This window comes from Talpa europaea (genome assembly GCF_964194135.1).
Source record: "Talpa europaea genome assembly, chromosome: 12".
NCBI lineage: Eukaryota > Metazoa > Chordata > Mammalia > Eulipotyphla > Talpidae > Talpa > Talpa europaea.
In genome coordinates, this window is record NC_140079.1 from 81,218,159 (window position 1) to 81,243,751 (window position 25,593).

Consider the following 25,593-nt stretch of genomic DNA (forward strand, 5'->3'; position numbering starts at 1 on the left):
GCCACCACTGCGCCACCGGGGAGGCCCGATAATATGGTTTCTTAAAGCTGAAGACAGGCAACAGGAATTACAGATACTCCAAACTTAGGGCATTTAAAAACCTGAGTATGCTGGGCCTTCCTGGTGGTGCAAGGGGTTAAGCACCACTATGAAGCAATCCACAGCCTCTGCTGCACGAGTTTGATCCCCGGCTGGCCAGAGAGAAATCCACTTGGCGGAGCAGACCTCTCCTGTCTCGCCCGCTGCTCCCTCAGCAGTGTATTTCAGTCGATGTGCCTGTTCTGTTCCCCGCTTTGTCTCTGGTGAATCCTCTCACCCCCCACATTTCTGGCCTGTACCCCAGATCTTGTATGCATGAATAAATCTTTAAAAAAAATAAAATAAGGGCCTCCCTGGTGGCGCTGCCCACAGCCTCTGCAGCGCCGATTCGATCCCTGGCTGCTCCCCGGCCACCAGAGGAGGGTCCCACATGGCGCGCAGACCTCTCCTGCCGCCCGCTGCTCCCCTCAGCAGTGTACTTCAGTCTGCCTGCTCTGCTCCCCACTCTGGCTCTGGTGAATCCTCTCACCCTCCCGAGCTTCTGACTGTACCCAGTGTTTGCATAAATAAATAAATAAATAAATAAATCTTTAAAAAAATAAAATAAAATAAAAACCCGCATATGCTAATTTCTAACATACACATCAGTTTCCATAGATCTGACTGGGTAAGCACTAGAAAGATCGTAAGTCCCTCTCACACATAATATACACATAATCACAATGAAGGAAAAAGGACAAACCATCAACAGTGGTAGTTCTGGGTTGTAGAATTATGGATGACTTCCATTTTTTATATTCTTTTGCCAACACAATTTCATTCCTTAAAAAGAGGAAAAGCTCAAACAAAACCCATCAATTCTGACCCACACGGAACCCCCCACATTTATGCTATCTCTTTTATATTAGGTGTTTAGTTTCACACATCATTAAATACATGTAACCCTGGTTTTATGAGAAATTCACTAATACTCAGCTGCTAATTAGTTCAGAATTCTAGGGATACAAATTCTTGGATTCATCTCCACTGTACCGCAATTCTGAAATAACCCAGGAGATACCAACAGGTGTTCTGACAGGATGGACTGAAATCAGCATGGTCTACTTCCTCATGCTGTCCTCTGCACCCAATGAACTACTAAAGTTCTCAAGTTCAACATTATTTGAAAACTAAGCCTGGGAGATGCACTGCCATATAGTCTCCTATAGTAAAGGCACTAGCACTGAACACTACCTTACCCATAAAATAAAAGATGTAGCAATACTGACAGCATCTGCAGATATGCACAAAAGCAGGCCCCCTCAGTACTGAAGTAACTTTACAGATGTGGTTCTAAAATTTCCCACTCTAGCCAGAGGAGGGCAGAGCAAGAACAAGATATTCCTATTTGGCCCACCCACTTTCTAAAACCTGGCCTAGGAAACTCAGAAAGCCATGAGGAATTACAATACAGTACAGAAAGGCTTTAATTACCATCTAGACTCACAACTGCTCAATTTATCTTCTCAGTTCCAGAATCACAGGACCAACTACACACTTGATACTGCCACCAGAATGTCAATGGCGTCTCAAGCACACCATGTCTAAAACTGACCTTCCCATTTTCCCTCCCAAAGCTGCTCATCTTTGTTAACAACTCCCCTGTTTTTTCTTGGCCTAAAACCCTGGCCACCTCTGATTCTTTCACATTCTACATACAATTAATTCATCAGCAAATCTTGTTAATTCTATGTGTAAGGGATCCAGAGTTCAATTACTTCTTACTACCTCCAACACTGCCATCCCAATCTATCACCTCTTGCCCGGAGAATGCTATCATCCCCTAATTGCTTCCTCCTTGCCCACTCGGTCAGTTCCCAATGCAGCACCCAGTGACCCAGTTAAAATACAAGTCAGATCACATGATTCTCTGCTCCTTTCAAGGCACAACGTCTCACAAAGAAGGAGAAAGCCAACACCATTACGATAGCCAAAAATACTCGTAAGATCTAGACCATGTTTGCCTCTCTTTTTTCCCCTTTCTCTCTCTCCCTCATTCTACCCAAGGACACTACTCCCTAAACATATGGGCAAGTTTCACCTCAGAGCCTTTGTGCTGTTTCCTCTGCCTAAAATCTCCTCCAGATACAAGAGACTCACTTCCCTCACCTCCTTCAGGTCTGTGCTCAGATGTTATCTCCTCGGTAATGCAGCTCTGACCCACCAGCACACTACCCTCCTGCAGCACAGAACATTTTATTCTCCAAATCTACTCTTTTCTGCTACATCACTTACTACCACACAGATACTTTATATTTCACACCCCCTGCCCCCTTTCCCAGCCTTTTAATAAACTGTCTCCTTCCTTGCACATAATTTCTCCATGGCAAGAACTTTTTTCCCCCTGAGCAAAGGTGGTAATTTCACATGTTAACTCTAAGGTTCATTTAGTTGTCTCTGAATTTTTCTTAAATGTTCATAAAATCAAAATGCACGTGGGTAGGAAATCAGGCTTCATTACTAACTCACAATATCTTCAACTATAGCAAAATATCTCCTTTAGGTTATCTAGAAAGTTTAGCTCAAGAGCCCCGTCTAGCAAAAGTTCACCATCTACTACTATAAGCCAAAGACCTCTGTTCTGTTCCTAGTTTTTTGTCTTTCTTTCTTTCTTTCACCTTTATGCCAATTTCCCAAAGTTTATATGCCCTTTAAAAAATGGCCAAATCCATTCTGGAACAGTCTGAGGCATACACAAATCAAGTTATCATAGCCTCTGACAATTTAATGAAACAAATAATGCTAGAATGCCTTTAATAGTTCATTCTGTACAGGAAAACTTCTAAGCAGTCAATTTGATAATTTCTGAGGCACAAAATTCTACAATTGGATAGTCTAGTTGTTACAAGACTTTCTTTAATCTGAACAAAATTCTGCATCCTTTTTTAGCTTTTTTCTTCACTGACTCTAGTCGGGTGCTAGACTAATACTTTTCTCCGGAGCTGCCTTCCAGTAGCTGAAAACAAGTGTCTTACCTCTTCACTCTTTCCCCCCCAGTTCTTTTCAGTGCCTCACATAACAGGTTTCAAAATACCTCACCCACCTGATAACCTTTCTTTTGGCAAACTATAGATGGTAATTTAAAATGTTTTTTAAACACTGGAGATGCTTCCTTTATGAGTATACTTTCTACCCTGAACAAAGCCCAAGGGGACCATTTCCTCCCTTAGATCGGAGACTACCTAAAGCTTCTAATGAGGGTCAGTTTCTCACAAAGGGTCCCCAACATCCTCGCGCGTGCTTCTATCACTCAGCCCTGAGTTTACACTTTCAGTCGAGGGGTGGGGGGAACGGGGGTGGGAGGGTAAGTAGACGGGTCAAATCGACAAACCTCGCGGCTCAAGAAAAACGCTAGAGTCAACGCTACCCTTGCTCAGCCGCAGTTTCCAGACTTTAAGACAAAGTTGTTAAACCTGGGGGTGGGGTACTTTCCACGGAGCGAGCGCCTCCACTAGCCGCGGCCGGGCAGGGACAGGCGGCTCCTCCCCACAGCTCTTTCAGGACAGGTCTGGGGGCGGCTTCCCACGGGCCACAACTGCCTAGCCCACTCCTCCCTCCTCAAACCCTATCGGCCAAAGCTCCCTCTCTCGCCCGCCACGCGAACAGAGGATCAGAAGGCTCACCGTGAGTCAGAGCCGCCCGGGGCGCTGGGACAGCGCGACGCGCATGGCGAGCCGGCGCGGCCGGACGTGCGTCACAGCCGCGGTCCGCGTGGTGCCCCTCTAGGAATTCGGAGGCCTCGCGTCTCGTTCCGTCTTTGTGGACGCAGAGCCCCACGCCTGCCGCACCGAGAGAGAGAGCGATTCAGTACTCACTCGCAGACCTGGGTCTCTGAGGCGGCAGTCCCAGCCGTTGGAATTTTTGCGGATTCTAAAATTCCTGGGCAGTAATGGTAGAAGCTGCCCTAAGTCCAGATGCTACATACAGAGCTTGGTAAACCTGCATGTAGGGTTACCTGCTTGTACTTGCTCAGCTGCAGGTTACCAGACTGAAGAATCAGTTTCCCATCTCAGCCGCATTCACTCTGGCCCCCACTGGGTTTGCTTTTGCCTGGTCCCTCAAAACTCATTTTGTTGTAGAGCAACCCCGATACAAAATGGGGTGCCTGACTGTGGGTCCTCACCCGCGCGCTTAAAAGGACTTAGCAATGCTCTACTGAAGGCACACGTGAAAGGTTAATAAAAGGTTTATTTACAAGGGAAGGGGAAATGAGGAAATGTACAGCTCTGGGAGAAAAGTGGGAGACAAAGTTTTAAATGAGTCCTACCCGATCCGCCGATCAGGAATCCCAAAATGGCGCTCTCAGAGTTGGCCGCCAGCCAGGAGCCGTGAAGCCAGAAGGCCAGCGATCGCGAGCCAGAGAGAGAGACCCCAAGGCCCACGTGTTTGGTTTTTTATATCCAACCTGGCTGCCCAACTCCACCCTCAGGTCCCAGCCACCCTCCCTTTGGTGGTGATGGGATTTGTCTTTCCCAATGTCCTGATGGCTTTAGTCTGGAGTGGGGGTGGGGCCCACATAGCCTGTATGGGATTAACTCAGGACATCATTTCCCCCTAACAATTCCCCCCCTTCACTTTTTCGCCACCATTTCCATGGTGATGAAGATCAAACATATGGATGCTGGGATACAAATATTATACTGCTAGTCTGTTAGGGGGAAATGATGTCCTGAGTTAATCCCATACAGGCTTTGTGGACCCCACCCCCACTCCAGACAAAAGCCATCAAGACATTGGGAAAGACAAATCCCATCACCACCAAAGGGAGGGTGGCTGGGACCTGAGGGTGGAGTTGGGCAGCCAGGTTGGATATATAAAAACCAAACACGTGAGCCTTGGGCTCTCTCTGGCTCTCGATCGCTCGCCTCCTGGCTTCACCGCTCCTGGCTGGCTGAGAGCGCCATTTTGGGATTCCTGATCGGCGGATCGGGTAGGACTCATTTAAAACTTTGTCTCCCACTTTTCTCCCAGAGCTGTACATTTCCTCATTTCCCCTTCCCTTGTAAATAAACCTTTTATTAACCTTTCACGTGTGCCTTCAGTAGAGCATTGATAAGTCCTTTTAAGCGCGCGGGTGAGGACCCACAGTCAGGCACCCCGTTTTGTATCGGGGTTGCTCTACAACAAGTCCTGCAGAACTAGTGCGCTTATGGTGACCAACGCAAGGAATGTTACTTTGGGCTGGTCAACCGCGGGTGTAACTTGGAAACCACGCTGGGCACCAAACTGTTGTAGAGCAACCCCGATACAAAACAGGGTGCCTGACTGTGAGTCCTCACCCGAGCGCTTAAAAAGACTTATCAATGCTCTACTGCAGGCACACGCGAAAGGTTAATAAAAGGTTTATTTACAAGGGAAGGGGAAATGAGGAAATGTACAGCTCTGGGAGAAAAGTGGGAGACAAAGTTTTAAATGAGTCCTACCCGATCCGCCCATCAGGAATCCCAAAATGGCGCTCTCAGAGTTGGCCGCCAGCCAGGAGCCGTGAAGCCAGAAGGCGAGCGATGGCGAGCCAGAGAGAGAGACCCCAAGGCCCACGTGTTTGGTTTTTTATATCCAACCTGGCTGCCCAACTCCACCCTCAGGTCCCAGCCACCCTCCCTTTGGTGGTGATGGGATTTGTCTTTCCCAGTGTCCTGATGGCTTTAGTCTGGAGTGGGGGTGGGGTCCACAAAGCCTGTATGGGATTAACTCAGGACATCATTTCCCCCTAACAATTTGACGAGGAACAGCAACATATCTGCACATGAAATTCTCTGTCTAAAAGCATCATAAATTTATAGAAATATGGCATTTCCTCCTGATGTTTTCTAGGATCATTTAAACATTTTATTTGCAAATACATACAAAAGTAGAAAGACTAGTGCACCCCTTACAACATTAGTCAGCTTCAACAATTATCACATGGTCTATCTTGCTTTATTCACACCCCCGTGCACTGATTAGACATCTAAGATGGTCCACTTCTGGATGCCTCATGTTGAGGAGCATTCAAAAGTCAATGGTTTTGTAGTTCCATAAAACTGGGGGGAAGGGAATAGGCAAAATTTTTAAAAGCCCATGGTCTTCCACAAACGAACAAATAGTGATGGGTGAGGCCTGAGAATCAGGAGAACTTTCCTTCATCTTAGGAGAAGACAGGGTGAATGAGGGACAAAACAGTCTTAGTTTTCAAATATGTGAAGGGTTATTATTTAAAAGAGATGTTTGTCTTAGGTAACCCCAGAGGATAGAACTAAGACCCATGATGGGAACAACCAACCAGTTCAATAACAGGACGGACTTACTAGTGGATTTGTCCAAGAATGGCCAGCCACTTCCTGAATCATCTTGTGTGCTGTTTTGAAGAAGTGGGAGAATCCTAGGGATGATGACAGGGGTTTTGTGAGTGAATTGTTGTGCTAGATGACCTTTAACATGTTCCTGCAGCTTTCCTGAGATTCCTGTTAGTTTTTCATTTGCCCTTCAACCTAATTTTTACAATACTTGTTCAATTTCCCACTCTCTCCACACACCTCCTTTGAGTATTTACTATGAGCCAGGTACCAAGTTTAGCATTTGACTTCCATTCTTTGTTGCTACATTAAAAATACCCCCCAAATTAGTGCTTTAACACAACAATTATATCTCACATAATATCACAAATCTTTGGTTGGCTGGGATGTTCTGCTTCCTGTGGTGTTAACTGAGAAGTTAGGATGGCTGGCCCTTGGTGCTGGCCCATGACAGAAGCTCAGTTGGAAATGCTGATCTGGGTTGTCTGTGCTCTGGCTTAGTTCTCATGGCTGGACTTCCTCACAGCATGATGACCAAGTTTCCCAAAAGGAACATTTTAAGAGGTCAAGGTGGAATTTGTAACATTAAGACCCAGTCTTGGAAGTTACACAGTATCATTTCCACACACTTGATTGTCATAACAGATCATTCTGCCAGATTCAAAAGAGAAGACTATCCCTTGGTCATATTGTAAAAGAGTATGTGGGATAGGAGATAATGTGACCAAATTGTTTGGAAATAATCTTCTACACACATTTGTCTTTGTTACATCAATCCTATAAAATATTAGAATCTTGAGAATATTTACCCCTGTGATATTAAAATACCTTTTATAGCTCATAAAACTAGGGCTCAGAAAAGTAAATACCTTTACTAGTGTCACACAATTGATATGCCTGAAAGTCAAGATTTCATCTTGGCTCTTTCTCCAAAGCCTGTGTGCTTTGGAGTACTATATTGCCTCTGGGTTAGACTGGAGAAAGCAGCAATGTTTGAAGGGAACAGAATCACTAGGGTTGAGGGGAAAACCAGGAAATATGCACCAATTCTAAGAGCCATGTGTGTGTTGTTTTGGCAGCCTCTATCCAGCCTCTTAGTCAAAAGGACTTTGCAACCAGTGAATCGTGATACAAGGCCTTAAAAAGGAAATTTGTCTAGTTTTAAGCCTGTTATTCTGTCTAAAGCAAAAGGACCTAGAGTTGCCATATTGTAAAATTGTAATACCATACGAGATCTTAAGGACAAACTGGTTAAGTTCTTATTTTCAGATGAAGAAACCAATGCCTGCAAAAGTCATATCTGTGGCACAGTCATTAGCTAATTAGTAGTAGGGGTGAGAGAAGAATTCAGAGAATCTAATTCAATCCTGTGTCCTTACTATATATATTATGGATTTCTAAAAATTTTGTTAGAAAGGTCAACAATTTTGTAGAAAGATTAGTTGTCCGTTCAAATTGTACTATATTAAAACAAGTTAACTTAGGTAGATTCGTTATTTTCTTCCATCAATATAACCAAGGCCAAACAAATCCACTCACTGTGATGTGTCATGCATTTCCTCTTCTTCAGAATGGTTTTGATTTCCAAGAACCTCATATTCTTCCAATGAATTCATTCAATAAATACCAAGAAAGTATTCAACAAATACCGAGAACCTATAATGTGTTAGGCATTGTGTAAAAGCACAAGAAAAAAAAATACATGTATTTCTAAGTAGACATGGTAGTCAGGGTAATAGAGCAGTAAGTGGTGGCTGACTTGGGCCTCCCTGGTGGCACAGCGGTTAAAGTCTCAGTACTATCAAGCTATGGGCAGCCACTGCAGCACAAGTTCAATCCCCGGCCAGGGAGCTAACCCACATGGCACAGCAGACCTCTCCTGTTTAGCCCGCTGTTCCCCTCAGCAGTGTATTTTAGTAGATCTGCCTATTCTGCAGATTCACTCTCTCTGGTGAATCCTCTCACCCCCCATACCTCTGGCCTACACCCCAGTTCTTATATGCATAAATAAATAAATCTTAAAAAATAAGTGGTGACTGGATGAATATGTCATTGTAACATGTGAACATGCTGTTCTATGATAGTCTCTAACTGTTCCTGTGACTGGGAGCTTACTACTTTAGACAACAATTCCTTCTTTTGGAGAGTTCTACTTGCTAAAATTTCTTTAAATCAAAGCAAAAATCTGCTTTCCTGGAATTTCAGCTCATTAATCCTAGTCTTGGTTGATCCTTTTCTCTCATAAAATGCATGTCCTTGTTCCTTGTCAGCCTTTCAAAATATATGAAAACGATCACCTATGATTTTCCCAATGAGCGCCCACAGCCTTTTCATGATCCTGACTAATGTGGCTTCTGAATATTGGGGTTTTAAATATCTGAACAGACACTGGGTGCTGAGAGGCCACGGTTTCTCATTTAAACCACCTTCATTATTCAGTTCTCTTTTGTCTTAAACAATTATTTGGATCCTCATCTCTTTTTAGAGGGACGGGGATGGGGAGCTCAGTCAGAAGGATGGGTTTCTGATTCTGATCTCATTTGTAGCAGAAATTCACTTGGAAAAACTACCAGTGGCTGGTGTAGGTTTGGCTCCCTCCCTCCTTTTCCAACAGGACGGTCAGGGTTCTCTCTAAAATGGCTGCATTCTGGATCTTCCTGGCTCAGACTTACTTGTGCTGCCAAACTATGTTTGGCCACTAGAGGGTGACCAAACCTAGATGTCTACTAGAACATAGCTAGCTAGGCAAGCTCCTTGCTCATTATAGCTCTGAAAACTTCATTTTCTTCTTCCTGGAGCTCACATGTACAGCATGTTGGGAAACTGCTAAGACATCTGCTAAAGAAAATGAAAGGAAAAGACAGTAAAAGTGAAGTGGTGCAGTCAGACAATCCTGTGGCTGAGTGCTGGAGCTCTGTTGCTAATGCGTCTAGGGAGATTTGGATCTGCAACTTGGTTTTCTGGAAAATGGACATCATAATATGTGCTCTGACTACAGCGTTTGGAGAAAGACTAAATGCTATTACATAAGAGTAAACTAGCTTATAAATAGTAAGGGCTTTTTAATATTAAAAACTCTTGGCTCCAGTATTATTTCTGATCTTGATTTTTATTTTTTTAAAGATTTTATTTATTTATATAAGAACCAGTGTACAGGCCAGATGCACTGGAGGGTGAGAGGATTCACCAGAGACAGAGCGGGGAGCAGAACAGGCAGACTGACGAAATACACTGCTGAGGGGAGCAGTGGGTGAGACAGGAGAGGTCTGCTGCACTGTGTTGGATTCTCGCCGGCCAGGATCAATCCCACACTGCAGAGGCTGCGGACAGCATCACAATGTGGTGCTCAACTCCAGGAAGGCCCTATTTCTGATCTTGTTTTAATGTCAATTCCTCCTCCCCACAAACGAAAAGATTTTTTCCCAACACCCCTCTTCTCAACAGAAGGTAAATTTTCCTGTCAAGTTGTTTACATGAGAAGTTGCTAACTTTTTCCCCCTTGTTCATGAAAGAATCCAGAAGACATTTGCTTCATTTCAGAGTAGGAGATCACAATTGGCATCTATTGAATAGCTAAGACCTCTAGTGTGCAAAATCGCTTCTCAGGATGCCCCAGTGTCCATCAGCCATACCTGAATGCCTGAACTGATTGCAACCACCAGTCTGGCTGGCTCTACAAGGTTCTTTCATCCCCAGTGGCCTTCACTAGACACTTCTGGTCGTACAACTTGTGCTCTGCATAACCCTAGGGGCCATCACACAATGTAGTTATCAGGGAGTTGTACAGTCACAATTTGCCAGCAAAGGTAGTCAAGTGTCCTGAGGAGGGGACACCTTGTTCCAATTTGTTCAAAATCCTGGCAGCCAAAGGCAGAGTTGGCATTACTCATCTGCCTCACTCATTGCTGGATCTCTTCTAATATTCCTAACACCCAGCACATGTTCACTGAAAGGATTTAGTTCTATTTCTTGGAATCAGGCAAAACAAATCCCCCTACTAAATATTCCTTAAGTATTTAAGGTAGAGACTAAGTTCCCAGTAATTAAGTTCACTAAGTTCTTGTTGGACACAGCAGTTGATTTACCATGTTGAAGTAGGTCTCTCTTTTAAGATGTGGCATCCAGAGCCAAATGCAGGGCACATAATGATGGATCACCCAGGTATTGTAGAGTCAGACTAGCACCTCCTAGTCAAGAATCTCGACTGGAGGCTATGCCGAGGAATCTGAGGCTTGGAGGCAGGGGTGGTAAATACTGGCAGAGGGACATGATAGTTTGGGAAAAGAAAGACCTCTACAAACCGTTCAGTCATTTCCATTATTCAGTCATTTCTAAATAATTGAAATAATAGATCCTCAGAGGATCTAGGAAGCAAAGGAACTCCATCAGCAGAATGATTGGGACTCCTGGGCTCTACTTTGGGGGCACTATGAGGCTCTGCCCCCCACTTCATGCCCAAACCTAATTGTTAACTCAGAACCATAGTCTCTCATAGGGCCTCTTGTCCTCTGCCATGGCCAAGTTCAATAACCGTGTAGGATTTCCTCCTGTTTCCATCTACCCTGCCTCACTTTTGTTCTCTGGAATCACTTCCTAATAGATCATCTGCACACAGGTCCTCAGGTTCTGCTCTCTGGAGGACTCAGGCTAAGAGTTAGGCAGGGCCAGGGTTAGTATTCCAATCTTAAGGATACTGAAATCAAAGTAAATCAGAGCACTTGGCACATCTCTTCTGGTTTCTAAACAGGGTAAGTTAAATATTTAAATGAGAGGAAAAAAGTCAAATAGTTTGTTTCAACATATTAATAACAACAAATTAGGTTAAAGGTCATCATTTGAAGGTAGAAGCTAACAGATCACATGCTGCACCATCAGTAGGATGCTCCGTTTTCTAAGTTTCATGAATTGGTCAAAGGTCATTTCAATGGTTGCATCTTATGAAAAAAAATGTTTTAGGGTTCCATTAAACAGCTCCTTTACCCTATGGTTGTTCATCCTGTGGCTTCTAAGAAGCTACCCAGAGCTCTTCTGTGGTAGAGGGTTTGTGAATTACTTAGAATATGTTTGCATGAGGATTGTTTGTGGGTGCAGATCCAGTTTTTAACTTTGAGAATATATCTTTCTTTACCCAAAACAAGTGCATTTATGCAACTAAGGACAACAAAAAATAAACACAAGTATTGCCACTTAGAGATGATAATTTATTGTTTTACCATGACCCAGAAAATAACAGAAATAACAAGTTATAACAAATCCCCATAATTTCCTTCTCCAATCTCTCTACCCCAATGTTCATCGGACAACACTGGTCCCATAAAATGGACCATTGCAATAAATGCACATACATTTTTTTGCTGCCATTTCTCATGATTGAAACTTTAGCCCCTGATAGTTCAAATTGTTAATGGAGGAGTTCCTTAGCTCTCAAAAAACCAAACCACTTTTCCCCTAAGATTCCACTATTTATTGAGAAGTCATTGTAGAAAAGTTAATGAGGATTTTAAATGAACATATTCAACTTCGAAATCATTTACTGAACATCTACCAAGCATCTGGGCTCTTCGGAGACTACTGAAATGAAAAGTCCAGTTTTTAACAGCAATAACTTAATTCTGCAGGTATACAAATTTATTCTTTTGGTCTAATTTATTCTAAATTAAGAAACTAGGAACTGAGAAAACAGGAAAAGGTTGTTTTATTCAGTCTACAGATAAACAAGACAATGCCTGAGTTAGCTCTCTATATAAATTTAGGCTTATCATGTTGACCTGGCTGCAATAATCTATAACTAAAAGTTAATAAAAATACATATTTTAAAATAATTGCTGATTTTGCTTGCATACCTGATCCCGAAACTCACATTTTGAAACAGTATCTTCCTGCATAATCATAATCCGCTTCCTCCCACCCCACCCCCCTCATGTTTTCATGTAAGAACACCCACCACCAGCAGAAGCACCTCTAAGTCTAATATGCTTTGTCCTTATTACAGCTGACTAAAACCAACTGTTACGTGATAGAGGTGAAGGGGAAAGCAAAGGGGCACTGACCCCAACACATCCCTAGCAGTTTCTTGTCTCTCCCTCAGCCAGGCCTCATCGCTTTTCCTCAGCTGGCAGGCAGGGGCTGTCACAGCTTCCCTCCTGGCTGCCCCTTCCTACCACACAACCTTGTTGGGAAACTACATGGTGGTGATTCTGGGCAACTGTAGCTGCCTTGTCCCTCCCCTGAACCAAAGGAATTTAAGAGCCAAATCTAAAACTGGAATGAAATCCACATTTCAATGCCACTATTCAATCATTCATTCTTCAGATCTTGAAACACTCAGCTCTGTTGCTTAGTGAGTGCTTGCTGAAGGGGGAAAAAAAAAAAGCAAGGCCAATTAACTTAGCTGCTTCATGTGGAATCTGAAGTGAGTCGTGATTCCTCAGTAAAGGGAGGTGAGACTCTCAAACGTCAAACAAAACTTTAATAGCAGACTACTGTTTAGACGTCAACCTAATGCCCACTCTATCTTCCACTGTTTTAGGATAACAGAAAAAGGAGATTTGTGACATCCATTATTAAATATAACCAGACCATATGAAACTTAGTTCTCATGCTGAGACATTCTATGTTATATGTCCAAAGCATTTCCCAAACTTTTGTTTGATCTGCAGATTTGGAGATGGCTTACCTCCCTATAACTTCAAGTTTGTTTTACAAAGCTTTGAAAAGTAAGAGATATTTCATTTTTTAGATATAAAAAAATCAATCTGAATAGCAAAATAAGTAACTGCCTTTACATGTATAGTAGTGTCTATTCTAAAAATGAAACCTAAATCTATGTTATGAAAACCTTTCAAATAATTCTTTTATTAAATTCTCCAGTAGTAGTTCAAAGAAGAATCTACTCTAATGTCAATGAAAAGATCTATTTATACCACTCCATTTCCTTTTCTCTGATTCTATTTTTTTGCTTTGCAATCTCCAGACCTACATATAGTTTCCAGATGGGGACACTTGGCCCCCTTAAATATTTCTGAAAAGTTGCTCAGAGTGGGACACAAGAATATGGCTCCTCTGGCAAGTATTGCTGTATCACTGTCTGACAACAGTTAATACTGTTCCTCCAATTCACATATGAACCTTCTACAAGGATGGCGGTTACCAGCTTTAGATGAGTACATCAGGATGACCAGACCATGGAACAAAGGTAATTAACTCTAAGATAAAATTAGAAAGAAATTATTTCACAGTTATAAATCTTCCCAAGCCCACTCTACTAATCCTAAACCTAGGGTGGGGGAGGGGGGAAAGCAAGGGGTGTAGGGAAGGTACACAGCCCTAGCCCAAGGGCATACTGCCAAAAAAACAAAACAAAAACAAAAACACTTCTCAGGGCTCATCAGAACTTTCTGCAATGCCAGAAACTGGATGCATCCGTGTCTATTTTCCAGAAATAGCCCTCTTGGTGTTTCCCTATCTCACATTCTCTAAGCATAAACATTTAAAGAGTTGATGAGAGAAGCAGGACTATGGTTTATAGACTCTGGACATGTGTCCCACTGGCCTTTCCTGTACACTCCCTACTCTCGATTCATTGAGGTCTCCACCCAACAAGCTCAGAAAACTCATCCCCTGTGGTTGAAATGACGACCTGGCAGCTAAGAGGTCTGCTTCCTGGCTTTGAAAAGAAAACTCTCAGGAAGCTGCAGATGTAAGAACTGTTCATTTTAGTTCCCTATTAACCTGTTTCTCCTAATGAATTTACTTATCCTCTCTGATTGGATAAGTGCCAAACTATGAAGCTTTTTTCATTTTCCCCCTCCTCAGTTCTGTGAACTGACTTTTTGTCTATAACCACGTCAACTTCTTCACTACTCACTCCAAAACTTTGCCCTTTTGGAGCGACATCAAATAGATTAAAAATAAAATACATTATCTGTTTACAGGGAATATACAAAACAACAACAGGGGTTGGGGATACAAAACACAGACACTGACAATATGATCATACAAAATATGTAGAAGTATCCACATTAACAAAGTTTGTAAGAAGTACATTTTGCTATTTCTTTAGGATTTTGCTATTTCTTTAGCATTTCCCCACATTTTTCTTCTGTGGATCCTCTGGAGTTAAGATTGAGCCTCCTGTGCAGTGTTTCTGAAATTCATTACATGATTGGAACATACTAACAGAATTCGTTTTCTGTCCAAAGCAATGAGTGCTATACATGAAAGTTTTCCTCCAGATAATATTAATAAAGTTTATATACAGCATAAGCTTTCTGATGCTAAGGGCTGAGATGTGATTAAAGGCTGTGCCATACTTATCACATTCAAGAGGTTCCCTTCTGGAATGGATTCTGATGTAAATGTGAATTGTCTCACATATCAAACATGTCAACCTTTCTGTATATATTTAGCCAAGTTTGATTTGTATGCCTTCAAGAAAACACTAAGTGTCTTACTTATCAAGATGCCTCAGACATATAATTCTCAGGTTTTAGCCTTGCCTACCAGGTTGGAGTAGAAACAAATATCTCACAACTTGAATTTTACTTCTCTTCCTGGCAAGGTTAAGGTGTATTTTTTAAAACTCTTCAGAAACTTTCATTAGGTCAACTAACATGCTAATGGTTAACTACAGAGTACTTGAACTGTGAACAGATTTTAGCCAGTCAAAACTTTTGAATGACTATCCTGAGTGCTAATTAGATTTTGTAAGCCTTTTTGCTCTCAATCCAGTGACATTTTGCACTGAGCATCTGATAAATGAATACAATGCAAATGGTTTTAATAAACAGCTTGAGCTTCTTTTCTTCAGAAGACGTATCTTCAAACATTTGCTTTAAGGAACGCATCTGCTGAAGATGTGAAGGAACCCAGTGGCTATCCCACATAGTCAATACAATGTCCCGGTGAAAAGGGAGTTAAATGTGGGGGCACAGGTTATATATATATATATATAACTTCTATTTTAAAAACCCCAAAATGACAGCTATATTATGTCAGTGTGTAGTTGTGGCTAAAAAAAAAGGCCAATGCGAACCGACCGGAGTTCATTTCCTCTTAACAACAGTCAGCGCTTTGATTAGTGCCTGGAGTTAAGCACCTCACTGCTTTCAGTTTAGCAGCAAGACTTTACTCAAAAGCACAAGCAGTTTCCTATAAAACATCAATGTGCTTCTAGAAAATCTTAAAAGCAATTCTTCTACCATTATTTACTATAAAAAGCTACTTCGATATACTCTTCTGGAGTATCTCTTCTGTTTTTCTTAAATTAGAAGTACAGAAATATTCTGGTCACCAGTTGGCTTCCTTGAAGTTTTCCCAGGCAACACTGATGAAACTGTTCAGAAGCTGTAAGGAAGCTGTGGTTGGTCCAAGTTACAGAGATCAAGGAATTACAGCTGTGTAGAATCTTAGTTTGGTCTGGAGCTGGTCACATCTGTCCCCATCTCATTGGCGCCCCAAAAAGCCATGATGTCCCATGGACTTGAGCTATTGGTTAATGAACAACTGAACGATGATGTCTCTTGATGGAAAATCTCAAACTCTCTGTGAGGTTCTCCTATTATGAGGCTAGCCTTTAGGTTTGTTCTACTCTACGTTTCTAGTGGGGCTGCCCACCATCATTTGCATGCTCTTATGAGCAATGGCACTTCTCCCCAGTCCCTGATGACCACCTATATCGCCCTCAATACTTAAGTCTCCTGTATGTGTATCTGAAAACAGTCTCTATCATTAGCTTCCAGGAAGTCAATGGCATCCTCCTGCACAGATGACGGAAAAGATCAGCCTCAGTCTTTAGTGATGAGAAGCAAAAAAGAGACTGTGTACTATAACTACGATACAATCAACCACATCTTAGCATGTTGGTGAACTTCTCAGAGCAATAAACACGTTATAATGTCAAATGCTTTTGTGACGTTTCTGGAAAGTGTGGAAAAAATGCTGCCTACAACTTTCCTTTTTCTGAAAAGTGACCCAAAAAAATCACATTTTCTGAACTGTATTATCTAAAGTTACAAATGATTCTGAAAGTGCTCAAATCATTACTTTTTTCAGCAGCTGACTGAAGAGAATTCTGGCTAAGATCTTTACTACAGAAAGATGTCAAAAAAATGGCCTCAGTCAGTGTTCATATCCTTCAAGATGACAAGAGTAACTTCTGACATTCCAGGGTTTTTATTCACTGATGTGTGTTTAGAATCTACACAGGTGGCCAACCACCACCTTTCCTTCATATTTAGGGCAAAAAAATAGAATCAGACCCTAGAGCTTTATGAATATGCCCACATCTGAAGGTCCCCTTCAAAATTTGAGCCAGGCTACCATATTTCAGGTACTCCTGGTGCACAGGGCTTTATAGTAAATGTAAAAGTCAGGTATAATGAATGCCTCGCTCATGTTCAGCACCTGGTCCAGTGCTATTGGGGATGTAAATATATCCCTTGATGATCAAACCATCTCTTTTGGGAGTGATGAAAACTTTCATACATAAAACAATGAAGGATTATAAGACAGTATACAATCAAGTGTTAACTTGTGGAGAACTGCATTTAGGAGTGCCATAGTGCTTTAGGGAATTTTGAGAAGGAAAGAAGTGTTTTGAATTGCAGTTGCCATTTTGGAATTTATCTCAGTGATGAGGATAGAACCATCTACACATGTTGGAGTCCTTTGGAACTGTAGACTGGTGCACGTACCCTCTCTTTCCGGGAGAGATAGAAATCTTTGGTTTGATACCGATCAGCAGTCCTAGATTTCTATAGCTTTGGTAGGCTACCAGTGATCATATATATAACTTAACTAATTTGAGCAGCAGGTCCCAAAGTAATTTTTTGTTTTAACTGTCCCTCTTTCATGAGAAACAAGGTATAGCAAGATGTTGGCCAAGTCAGGCTTGTTTGCAGCAAGCAGCTTCTTGACCTTGATATCATGTTCACAGAGCCAATTTTAATCTTTCGATTATACACTGTGGTTGCTGAGAGTTTAACAGTGCCTTAGAGGTATCCTCATTACTGAAAAGCTGGATGCTTCACTGTGTGCATGCTTACATCTTGAGTGGAAATATCATGGATTAGCCATATGATTACCTTTTCTCTGCAGGGGCTGTGTGGAAGAATTACATGCCCACAGACTACACAAAGGCAGAACACTGCTGATGTAACTATAAGGATCCTTAAGTGTGATTTTTTTCTTTTAATCTGTTGAGGCTTTCTTTTTCCCCTCCATGGCCACACATCTCTGAAACAATTTTCGAAACAAAAGGGGGAAATGGCTTGTTGATAAATTCTCACTTTACACACAGCTTTTCAGGAATGCTCCAAATGCATCCAGGGAGGCTGGGCTGTACTCAGAGGCTCTCTCTCTGGTATGAATTCTGTGATGCAGAGTGAGGGTCGAGCTCCGGGTGAAGGCCTTGCCACACTTAGTGCACTTATAGGGTTTTTCTCGGGTGTGAATTCTCCGATGCAAAATAAGATATGAGTTTCGGTTGAAAGCTTTTCCACATTCACTACACTCATAGGGTTTTTCCCCTGTGTGGATTCTCTGATGTTTAGTAAGGTCTGAGCTCTGACTGAAGGCCTTCCCACACTCGTTACATTCATAAGGTTTCTCTCCAGAGTGGATTCGCTGATGTAGAATGAGATTTGAACTATGACTAAAGGCTTTGCCACACTCATTACATTCATGAGGTTTCTCTCCTGTGTGGATTCTCTGATGCAGAACGAGGTTTGAGTTGAGACTGAAGGCTTTCCCACACTCACTACATTCATAGGGCTTTTCTCCAGTGTGGATTATTTTATGGCGAATAAGGCTTGAACTCCTCGTGAAGCATTTACCACATTCATCACATCTATGAGACTTTGCTCCTGTTGGAACTTCTTCAGGGGTGTTAAAGTTTGAACTTAGACTGAAGCTTCTTCCCAACCCTTTACCCTTCTCCCTTGGACCTCTCTCTCCTGTGGCTGTTTTTTTTTCCTTGGCTGTGACAGGCCCTGAATCTCTCTTTTCTTTTCCAGTCTTCTCCTCAGGGTTCCTCTGCTGCCTTTCTACTATTCTGCCCTGCTGCTCACGTTTTTCCCCAAACTCTTTCTGCAGTCTTCCTGTTGTCTCTCCACGTGATGCTGGGTCTTCTGCCATTTCGGCCTTTGAGGTAGATTCCTCATTCTCATTCCTGTTTTCACAACCTGACACAATAAATAGAAAATACAAATAGCACCTTTTTCTTTTGAATATCCAGGCTAATCAAGTGACAGGAAGCCTCTACATGCCTGCAAAATCACTTCACAATATTAATCAGAGATAAGAGGGAAAAAAAAAAAAAACTAGGGACAGCAGTAGAGGTGGGTCTAGGAGGGCAGGCAAAGCATGGAGTAACAAGAGAGGGAGCATTCAGACAGGATGGGAATAAACAGAAACCCCGGGGAATGAGCAGAGGGAGCAGAACCAGGTGTGTGTGTGGGGGAGGAACAAAGAACATAAGAGATCACAATTCCATTATTTGGTCACCCAGTAATTAATTTGAAAAAACAAATATGCATTTAAAAAAACATGGTCTGTTTCCCACTATGTCTCTGGTGAATCCTCTAACTCTGGCACCTCTGGCCTGCACCCCAGTTTTTCTATACAAAAATTAAAAAAAATAAGAAAGAAAATAAACTAAAAACAATTCTGATGCCAGCCCACAAAGGAGAGAAGAAAAAATCTCACAAATGCAGAGCTGATCCTCTCATTTTAGCATAGCTTATTCAAACACTGGAATGTATTTTTCTTGTAGTTTGCTATATTCTCTGTCACTTTTTTTTTTTTAAATGACAACTCCTTTTTTTTTTTTTTAAGATTTATTTATTTGTTTATACAAGCACTGGGTATAGTCAGAAGCGCGGGAGAGTGAGAGAATTCACCAGAGCCAGAGCGGGGATCAGAGCAGGTGGAAGGACTGAAGCACACTGCTGAGGGGAGCAGCGGGCGGCAGGAGAGGTCTGCGTGCCATGTGGGACCCTCCTCTGGTGGCCGGGGAGCAGCCGGGGATCGAACGAGTGCCGCAGAGGCTGCGGGCAGCTTCGCAACCCAGCACTTAACCGCCTTGCCACCGGGGAGGCCCTCTCTGTCACTCTTTTTAAACAGATTGGAAATGTTCAATAAACACACACTATTTTACATGTTTATGTTTGTCTAGCGAAAAACCAAATACCCCAATCCTATTCTTTATCAGGCTTCAGAAACCTTTCCAAGTAGGTCTCTATTACCCCAAACAGGCCCCTAAGAGCAACTACTAGTAGAGTTCAGTAGCTAACCCCTGACGTTAGTGATGAAGTTGGCATAAGTACTAAACTGATTATAAGTGAGGAAGAGGAAATTGGTCCCCTTCTTTTCAATTTCAAGCCAAGATCCTTAGCTAGATCGCTTCCAGTGTTGGTTGGTTTGTGCTTTTTTTTTAAGTTATCTTGGAGTAGGTAATAACAATGTTCAGTTCTTTCATAAATAAAGCTCAGTTCTTTGGCTTAATTTTCATCCAGTTCAAAGTGCAAATACCAGGAAACCATAAACCCCAGTTATATCCATGGTTCAAACAAAACCGGGTTTGTTTAGTAATATCTTTTCTTCAGTTTCCCTTCATGCACCCTCCCTACGCAGAACTCTTTACTGTGGACTTCCCTACGACAGGATGGATTTCAAGGCTTCTTTGCAGGACTATTTTTTTTTTTTTTTAATAGAGGCATGCTTTTATTTATTTATTTGTTTGTTTGTTTTGTTTATACATGCATTGGGTACAGTCAGAAGCACGGGAGGGTGGGAGAATTCACCAGAGCTAGAGCGGGGAGCAGAGCAGGCAGAAGGACCGAAGTACACTGCTGAGGGGAGCAGCGGGCGGCAGGAGAGGTCTGCGTGCCATGTGGGACCCTCCTCCGGTGGCCGGGGAGCAGCCGGGGATCGAACCGGCGCTGCAGAGGCCGCGGGCAGCTTCGCAACCCAGCGCTCAACCGCTGCGCCACAGGGGAGGCCCTGCAGGACTATTTTTTTAGGATTAAGATCCAGCAGAGACAAAGTGAATGTTTGCCAACTGTATCACCATGTCTTATTGGCCTGGTGCCTCTTAGAATTTCTTAATCTTCCTACAAACCCAGGACCCAGAACTCCTCATGAAGGATTACCATTAGGTGTGGAAAATGGGAATCCTGATTGTAAGCGAGGTACAGGCCCAAGTTCATGGAATACACAAAGCTGTTGGCAAGCAGTACTCCCAGGAAGGAAGAAGACAAAAAGCGCAAGAAGGAATGTGCGGCAGTTGCGGAAACATGGTGCCAGGTTAGGATTCAAATGATGCCCACTGGTCCTCTGTACTAGGAAATACACTCTCCCTCCATACGACAGAGGCACCCAAATTGTAACCCAAGGGGAGTAGAGCAGAATCCTCCTGGGTAACAGAGTGGTTGAAGAGGTGAGAATTCAAAACACTCTGATTTCAAACAGCAAAAACCACCTATTGGTAAAAAACAAAATCTACCTGGAATCAGGATTTTTATATATATCAGACTTTGAGGGTTAAATGAACATAGATATTCTCAATTTCCATTGGCTTGAAGAATGGGCCTCAGTAATCTCCAAATCCTTGTCAACATTCAATTGAATTGTCAGAGATCCCATAGCCAAGAACAAAGAGAGGCAAGTAATCATATCAGACAATAATCCTGCATCAGTCTTACCCTGGGAAAACACGTTCCCATAATTCTCCTGCCTGTTGTCCCTATTGAGATTCCTTCGAGCCAGGTTCTGACATCCCCATTCCTCCAGGATGAGGGACACGGCCATGTCCTCGATCTTCACCATTGCCTGAAATAATGAGACCCCCACACTCAGTTCCCCCTGAACTGACAATCCCATTGCGCAAACCTGGAGTCAGGGACAGAGATGACTGTAAACCGTGAGGATGCTGGGAAAGAAAAGGTGACCATGCTGGACTCTGGAGGACTGGGGGGTGGTTCACAATGGGCTTGGGGCTCTGGGGGCAGTGGTATTAAGAATAAGAGTCCTGCTGGGGATTCCTTTCCTAAAAGTGCTCCAGGAAGGGAGGCCAATAGGAGGAACACAGGAGGGCAGAGGGGCCCACAGCTCACCTGGGAATCTGCTGTGAATAGTGCAGATGCCACCGCCTGGTCTCTGGGACTCCCCTCCTGATGAGGGGCAGGAACGTGGGTGGCAGGGAGAGCTGAGGGAGAAGAAAGAGACTGTGAGTAAAAGCAGCTCTATTCTGAGCCTCCCTCAATGAAGGACCCAGGGGCACTTTCTTTTCTGTACCGTGTATTCAAGGTTCATTGTTTAACTACAGAATAGATAATTACGGAGAATATCAAAAAGAAGCATGACTTGTTTCTGAAGAATTCTACTCTTAAGCAAAAGTCACAAGGAGTCCTAAATGGGTCCTTAAAAATCACCTGGTCTAACCCTTAATTTTAAAGAAAGGGAAATTGAGGCCTGAGGCCCTGAGAGGGACCATGACTAAGATCACACAGTTAAGACTGGCAGGGAAGAATCAGAATCTAGATCTTACTCTCAGCTACAACTGGGGATCATTTAGGCCAAGATTTCAGGGCTGATTCACAATTTTCTCCAGTACAAAGGCATCAGAATCCTGTTTACGGCTATGGTGGTTAAAAAAAAAAAAAAAAAAAAAGCTACACAGCTTTAAAATCTCTAGTAGTAAAATTGTGAAAGGCAAGATAGGAAAGGGGCCTTTTCACCTCTGGGTAAGTTTTTGCCATGTTTTTTTTTTGTCCCTCTAATTTTTCCTCACTTGACCACAATGACCATTTTTTGATATCACACACACACACACACAAACACACACACAGTCCTTGCTTCTTACCCCGTGATTGTACATGGCGTGGTTTCCTAGATGAATGCTTGAAATGAGACTGGGTAGCCTCATGATGAAGGTCAAAGCTTGAGGACTCCTGCACTGGATCCAGAGGTACCATCCCCCTTGCAAGCATCTCAGGGCCATGAACTTGACCTGGAACCTGAGAACAAACAGGTTGGACTTGCGGTAAATCACTTTTTAAACAGGAATTTAAATAAATAAAAAAATGTAAATATCCCAGTGGATACAGGGGTGAGAAGGCCAGAATTTTTTTTTTGAAGATTTATTTATTTATGCATACAAGAACTGGGGTATAGACCAGAAGTGCAGGGTGTGAGAGGATTCACCAGAGAGAGTGGAGAGCAGAACAGGCGGATCTAGTGAAATACACTGCTGAGGGGAGCAGTGGGCGAGACGAGAGAGGTCTGCTGTGCCATGTGGGTTGCTCCTGGCTGGCGGGGGACTGAACTTGTGCAGGAGTGGCTGGCAATAGCTTGATACCACTGTCTTTAACTCCTGCGCCACCAAGGAGGCCCAAGGCCAGAATATTTTTTTAATATCTGATGAGAGCTGGAAAATGACCACCACAAAGACTGCTAATACTAGCTTTAAATCAGTAACTTTCTCCTTGTTCCAGTCTCAAAGGTCGTGAGGTTGCTCACATATAACTGGTTTCACCTCTTACCTGCTGGCCTGATAAATCAAGCTCTAAATCTTCCAGAAGGGTCACGGCCTCCTCCCCACTATCAGGACGATATTCCTGAAGCCAGACTTGGAGCTCCTTGGGCAGAATAGAAAGGAACTGCTCCAGCACCAGCAGCTCCAGGATCTGCTCCTTGGTGTTAATCTCTGGTCGCAGCCACTGATGACAAAGTTCTTTCAGTCGACTCAGAGCCTCTCGAGGTCCAAAGGTGTTCTGGTAACAGAAGTGCCTGAAACGTTGGCGGAATATCTCCGGGTCGGGAGGAGGAGTCTCCTGCAGGCTGGAATCCTGGCCCCACATGTGGTCTTCTTCATCTTCCTCTTCAACCTTCACTATGACGATACCATCTTTCTCCTGGCCACCCTGTGGGGACAGACCCGTGGCTTCCCTTGATTCAGCAGTCATCATTCAGGTGCAGGGAACTGAGTTGATCCAAGAAGGATCTGTGCTCTCCTTTCTGACCCAGGAGATGCTCTCTGATCTATTTCAGAACTATTTCTGCAGGATTAAAAAAAGTTATCATTACCTTCATAAAAAGTGACCTGTATTACTAACAGATATGCAAGGCTCCAGATTGAGGTACTAAGCGTGCCTCTGGATCTCAAAGGGAGAAAAAAGCCTGCAGAGCCACAGCATTTTCACTGTCACTTTCTATAATAAGGTTTACAAACAAAAACCTCCACGAGGTGAATTCTACTCTACCCGACTTCTAGGATCTCAGTTTACCATGTCATGCCTTTACAGTCCCTGCCCAGCGAGAGCTGATGCAAACAGGGTGCCAAGCAAGCACCAGGAATCAAGACTGAGGCAGAGAAAATGTAATTTGCTCAGTAGCAGGTGGCTACCTAGTGAAGTCAACATTCAAGCCGTATTTGAAGCCATATTTGAAGCCCAACTTGCTAATCCACTTATCTGTTTCTATTATTTTAAGGGTGCACTGGTCAGTCTGAAACTCTGAGCGTCAAAGTACAAGATGGCCCACTTTGGAAACAAGAAAATATAAGAATACATTTGTATTTTAAAAGTGAGAGTTTTCATTGTGAGAAAAAAAAAAATAAAAGTGAGAGAGATTACACCATGTTTAATGTACAACTTGACACCAGCACCTCTTGCTCTAGATGCTGAATTGTCACAAGTCACAGGGTATGTGATCTATCCTGAGGGAAGAATGGAAGCCCTCCTCTCGCACAGAGGGCTGCCTCATTCACTTGTTTATTTCTCTGCATTGTGATGGGACTTTCAAACAGGATAACTGAGTTATCCTGCATTTTATCTGAGGTCAGTTATGTGGAATAAGGGAATATTTTGTCTAGTTTTAACTAATCTCACCTTCATAAAAGAGACAAGCAGATTTATAGTTTCTGCAGAGAAACTACAATGAGAGGAAACACTATTGATGCAAACACATGTGAACAAGAAATGACACAGCTCAAGTTTCTATTCAGAGCGAGTTTTACTCAGCTAGATTAGGGGATAAAAATCAAAGTCAAACAAGATGTTAATCAAATGCATGAAAAAGTAGCTGCTTAAGGGCCTCCCTGGTGGCGTGGGCAGTTGAGCACCGCACTGTGGAGCTCTCCGCAGCCTCTGCAGCGTGGGGTTCGATTCCTGCCGGCCAGCGAGAATCCCACATAGCGGCAGACCTCTCCTGCGGCGCCCGCTGCTCCCCTCAGCAGTGTGTTTCAGTCAGTCTGCCTGTTCTGTTCCCTGCTCTTTCTCCGGTGAATCCTCTCATCCTCCCGCGCATCTGTATAAAATGCCCCCGTTCTTGTATAAAAATAAATCTTTAAAAAAAAAAAAAGTAGCTGCTTAAAGTACGAGGTAAGAACTGCCATGGGAAAAGATGTATGCTGGGAAATTTTCTGTTATTATGTAATTTTAACTGCTAAAAATGATATTAAGCTTCCTGGAAAAGTAATTATCTACACATTTTTAAAACTTACAAATATTTTACCTTGTTTTAAAAATTTTTCCAAATGAAGAATTTTTCAATGGGTGTTTAAACTGTTAAAAATATAAAACACCTTTTGATTAGTTTTGAAGAACGGGTGATTTAAGGACATGGAAAATGGAAATGAATTTCAACAACAAAAATTTATTATTATTGGTGTATAAGACCGATCACGACTTACAAACAGGTAGTCAGTGATGCACGTCTCACATATGAATGGAGAAATCTTTGTGAAGTATCTTATTCACATTTATAACCACCAAAATTAAGCATCAAATTGAAGTTTTAGAGACAGACCATCCAGCTGCTGTATCAGTGAGTTAAGCCAAGAATTTTAAACTAGCAAGCAATTTTATTTATTTATTTTTTAAAGATTTATTTATTTATACAAGCACTGGGTACAGTCAGAAGCGCGGGAGGGAGAGAGAATTCACCAGAGTCAGAGCGGGGGGCAGAGCAGGCAGAAGGACCGAGGTACACTGCTGAGGGGAGCAGCTGGCGGCAGGAGAGGTCTGCGCACCATGTGGAACCCTCCTCCAGTGGCCGGGGAGCAGCCGGGAATCGAACCAGCGCTGCAGAGGCTGCAGGCAGCTTTGCAACCCAGCACTCAACCGCTGCGCCACCGGGGAGGCCTAGCAAGCAATTTTAAATGACATGACTTTCACTAAAAAACTATTAGTAATTTTGTTGGAAAAGGAATCATGTGCATTTAATAGCACAAAGTTACTTT

At 42.8% G+C, this 25,593-nt stretch overlaps 1 protein-coding gene across 1 annotated transcript; it reads right to left on the minus strand.

The window, feature by feature from the left end:
• Positions 1-6,069: 6,069 nt before the first annotated feature.
• Positions 6,070-23,320, minus strand: ZKSCAN1 (zinc finger with KRAB and SCAN domains 1; the record flags this gene model as incomplete). Its single annotated transcript, XM_084250171.1, has 5 exons — positions 6,070-6,101; positions 21,056-21,182; positions 21,467-21,558; positions 22,216-22,369; positions 22,895-23,320. The coding sequence occupies 5 exons, from the start codon at positions 23,318-23,320 to the stop codon at positions 6,070-6,072; spliced, it is 831 nt and encodes a 276-aa protein (XP_084106297.1).
• Between the last annotated feature and the right edge of the window lie 2,273 nt (positions 23,321-25,593).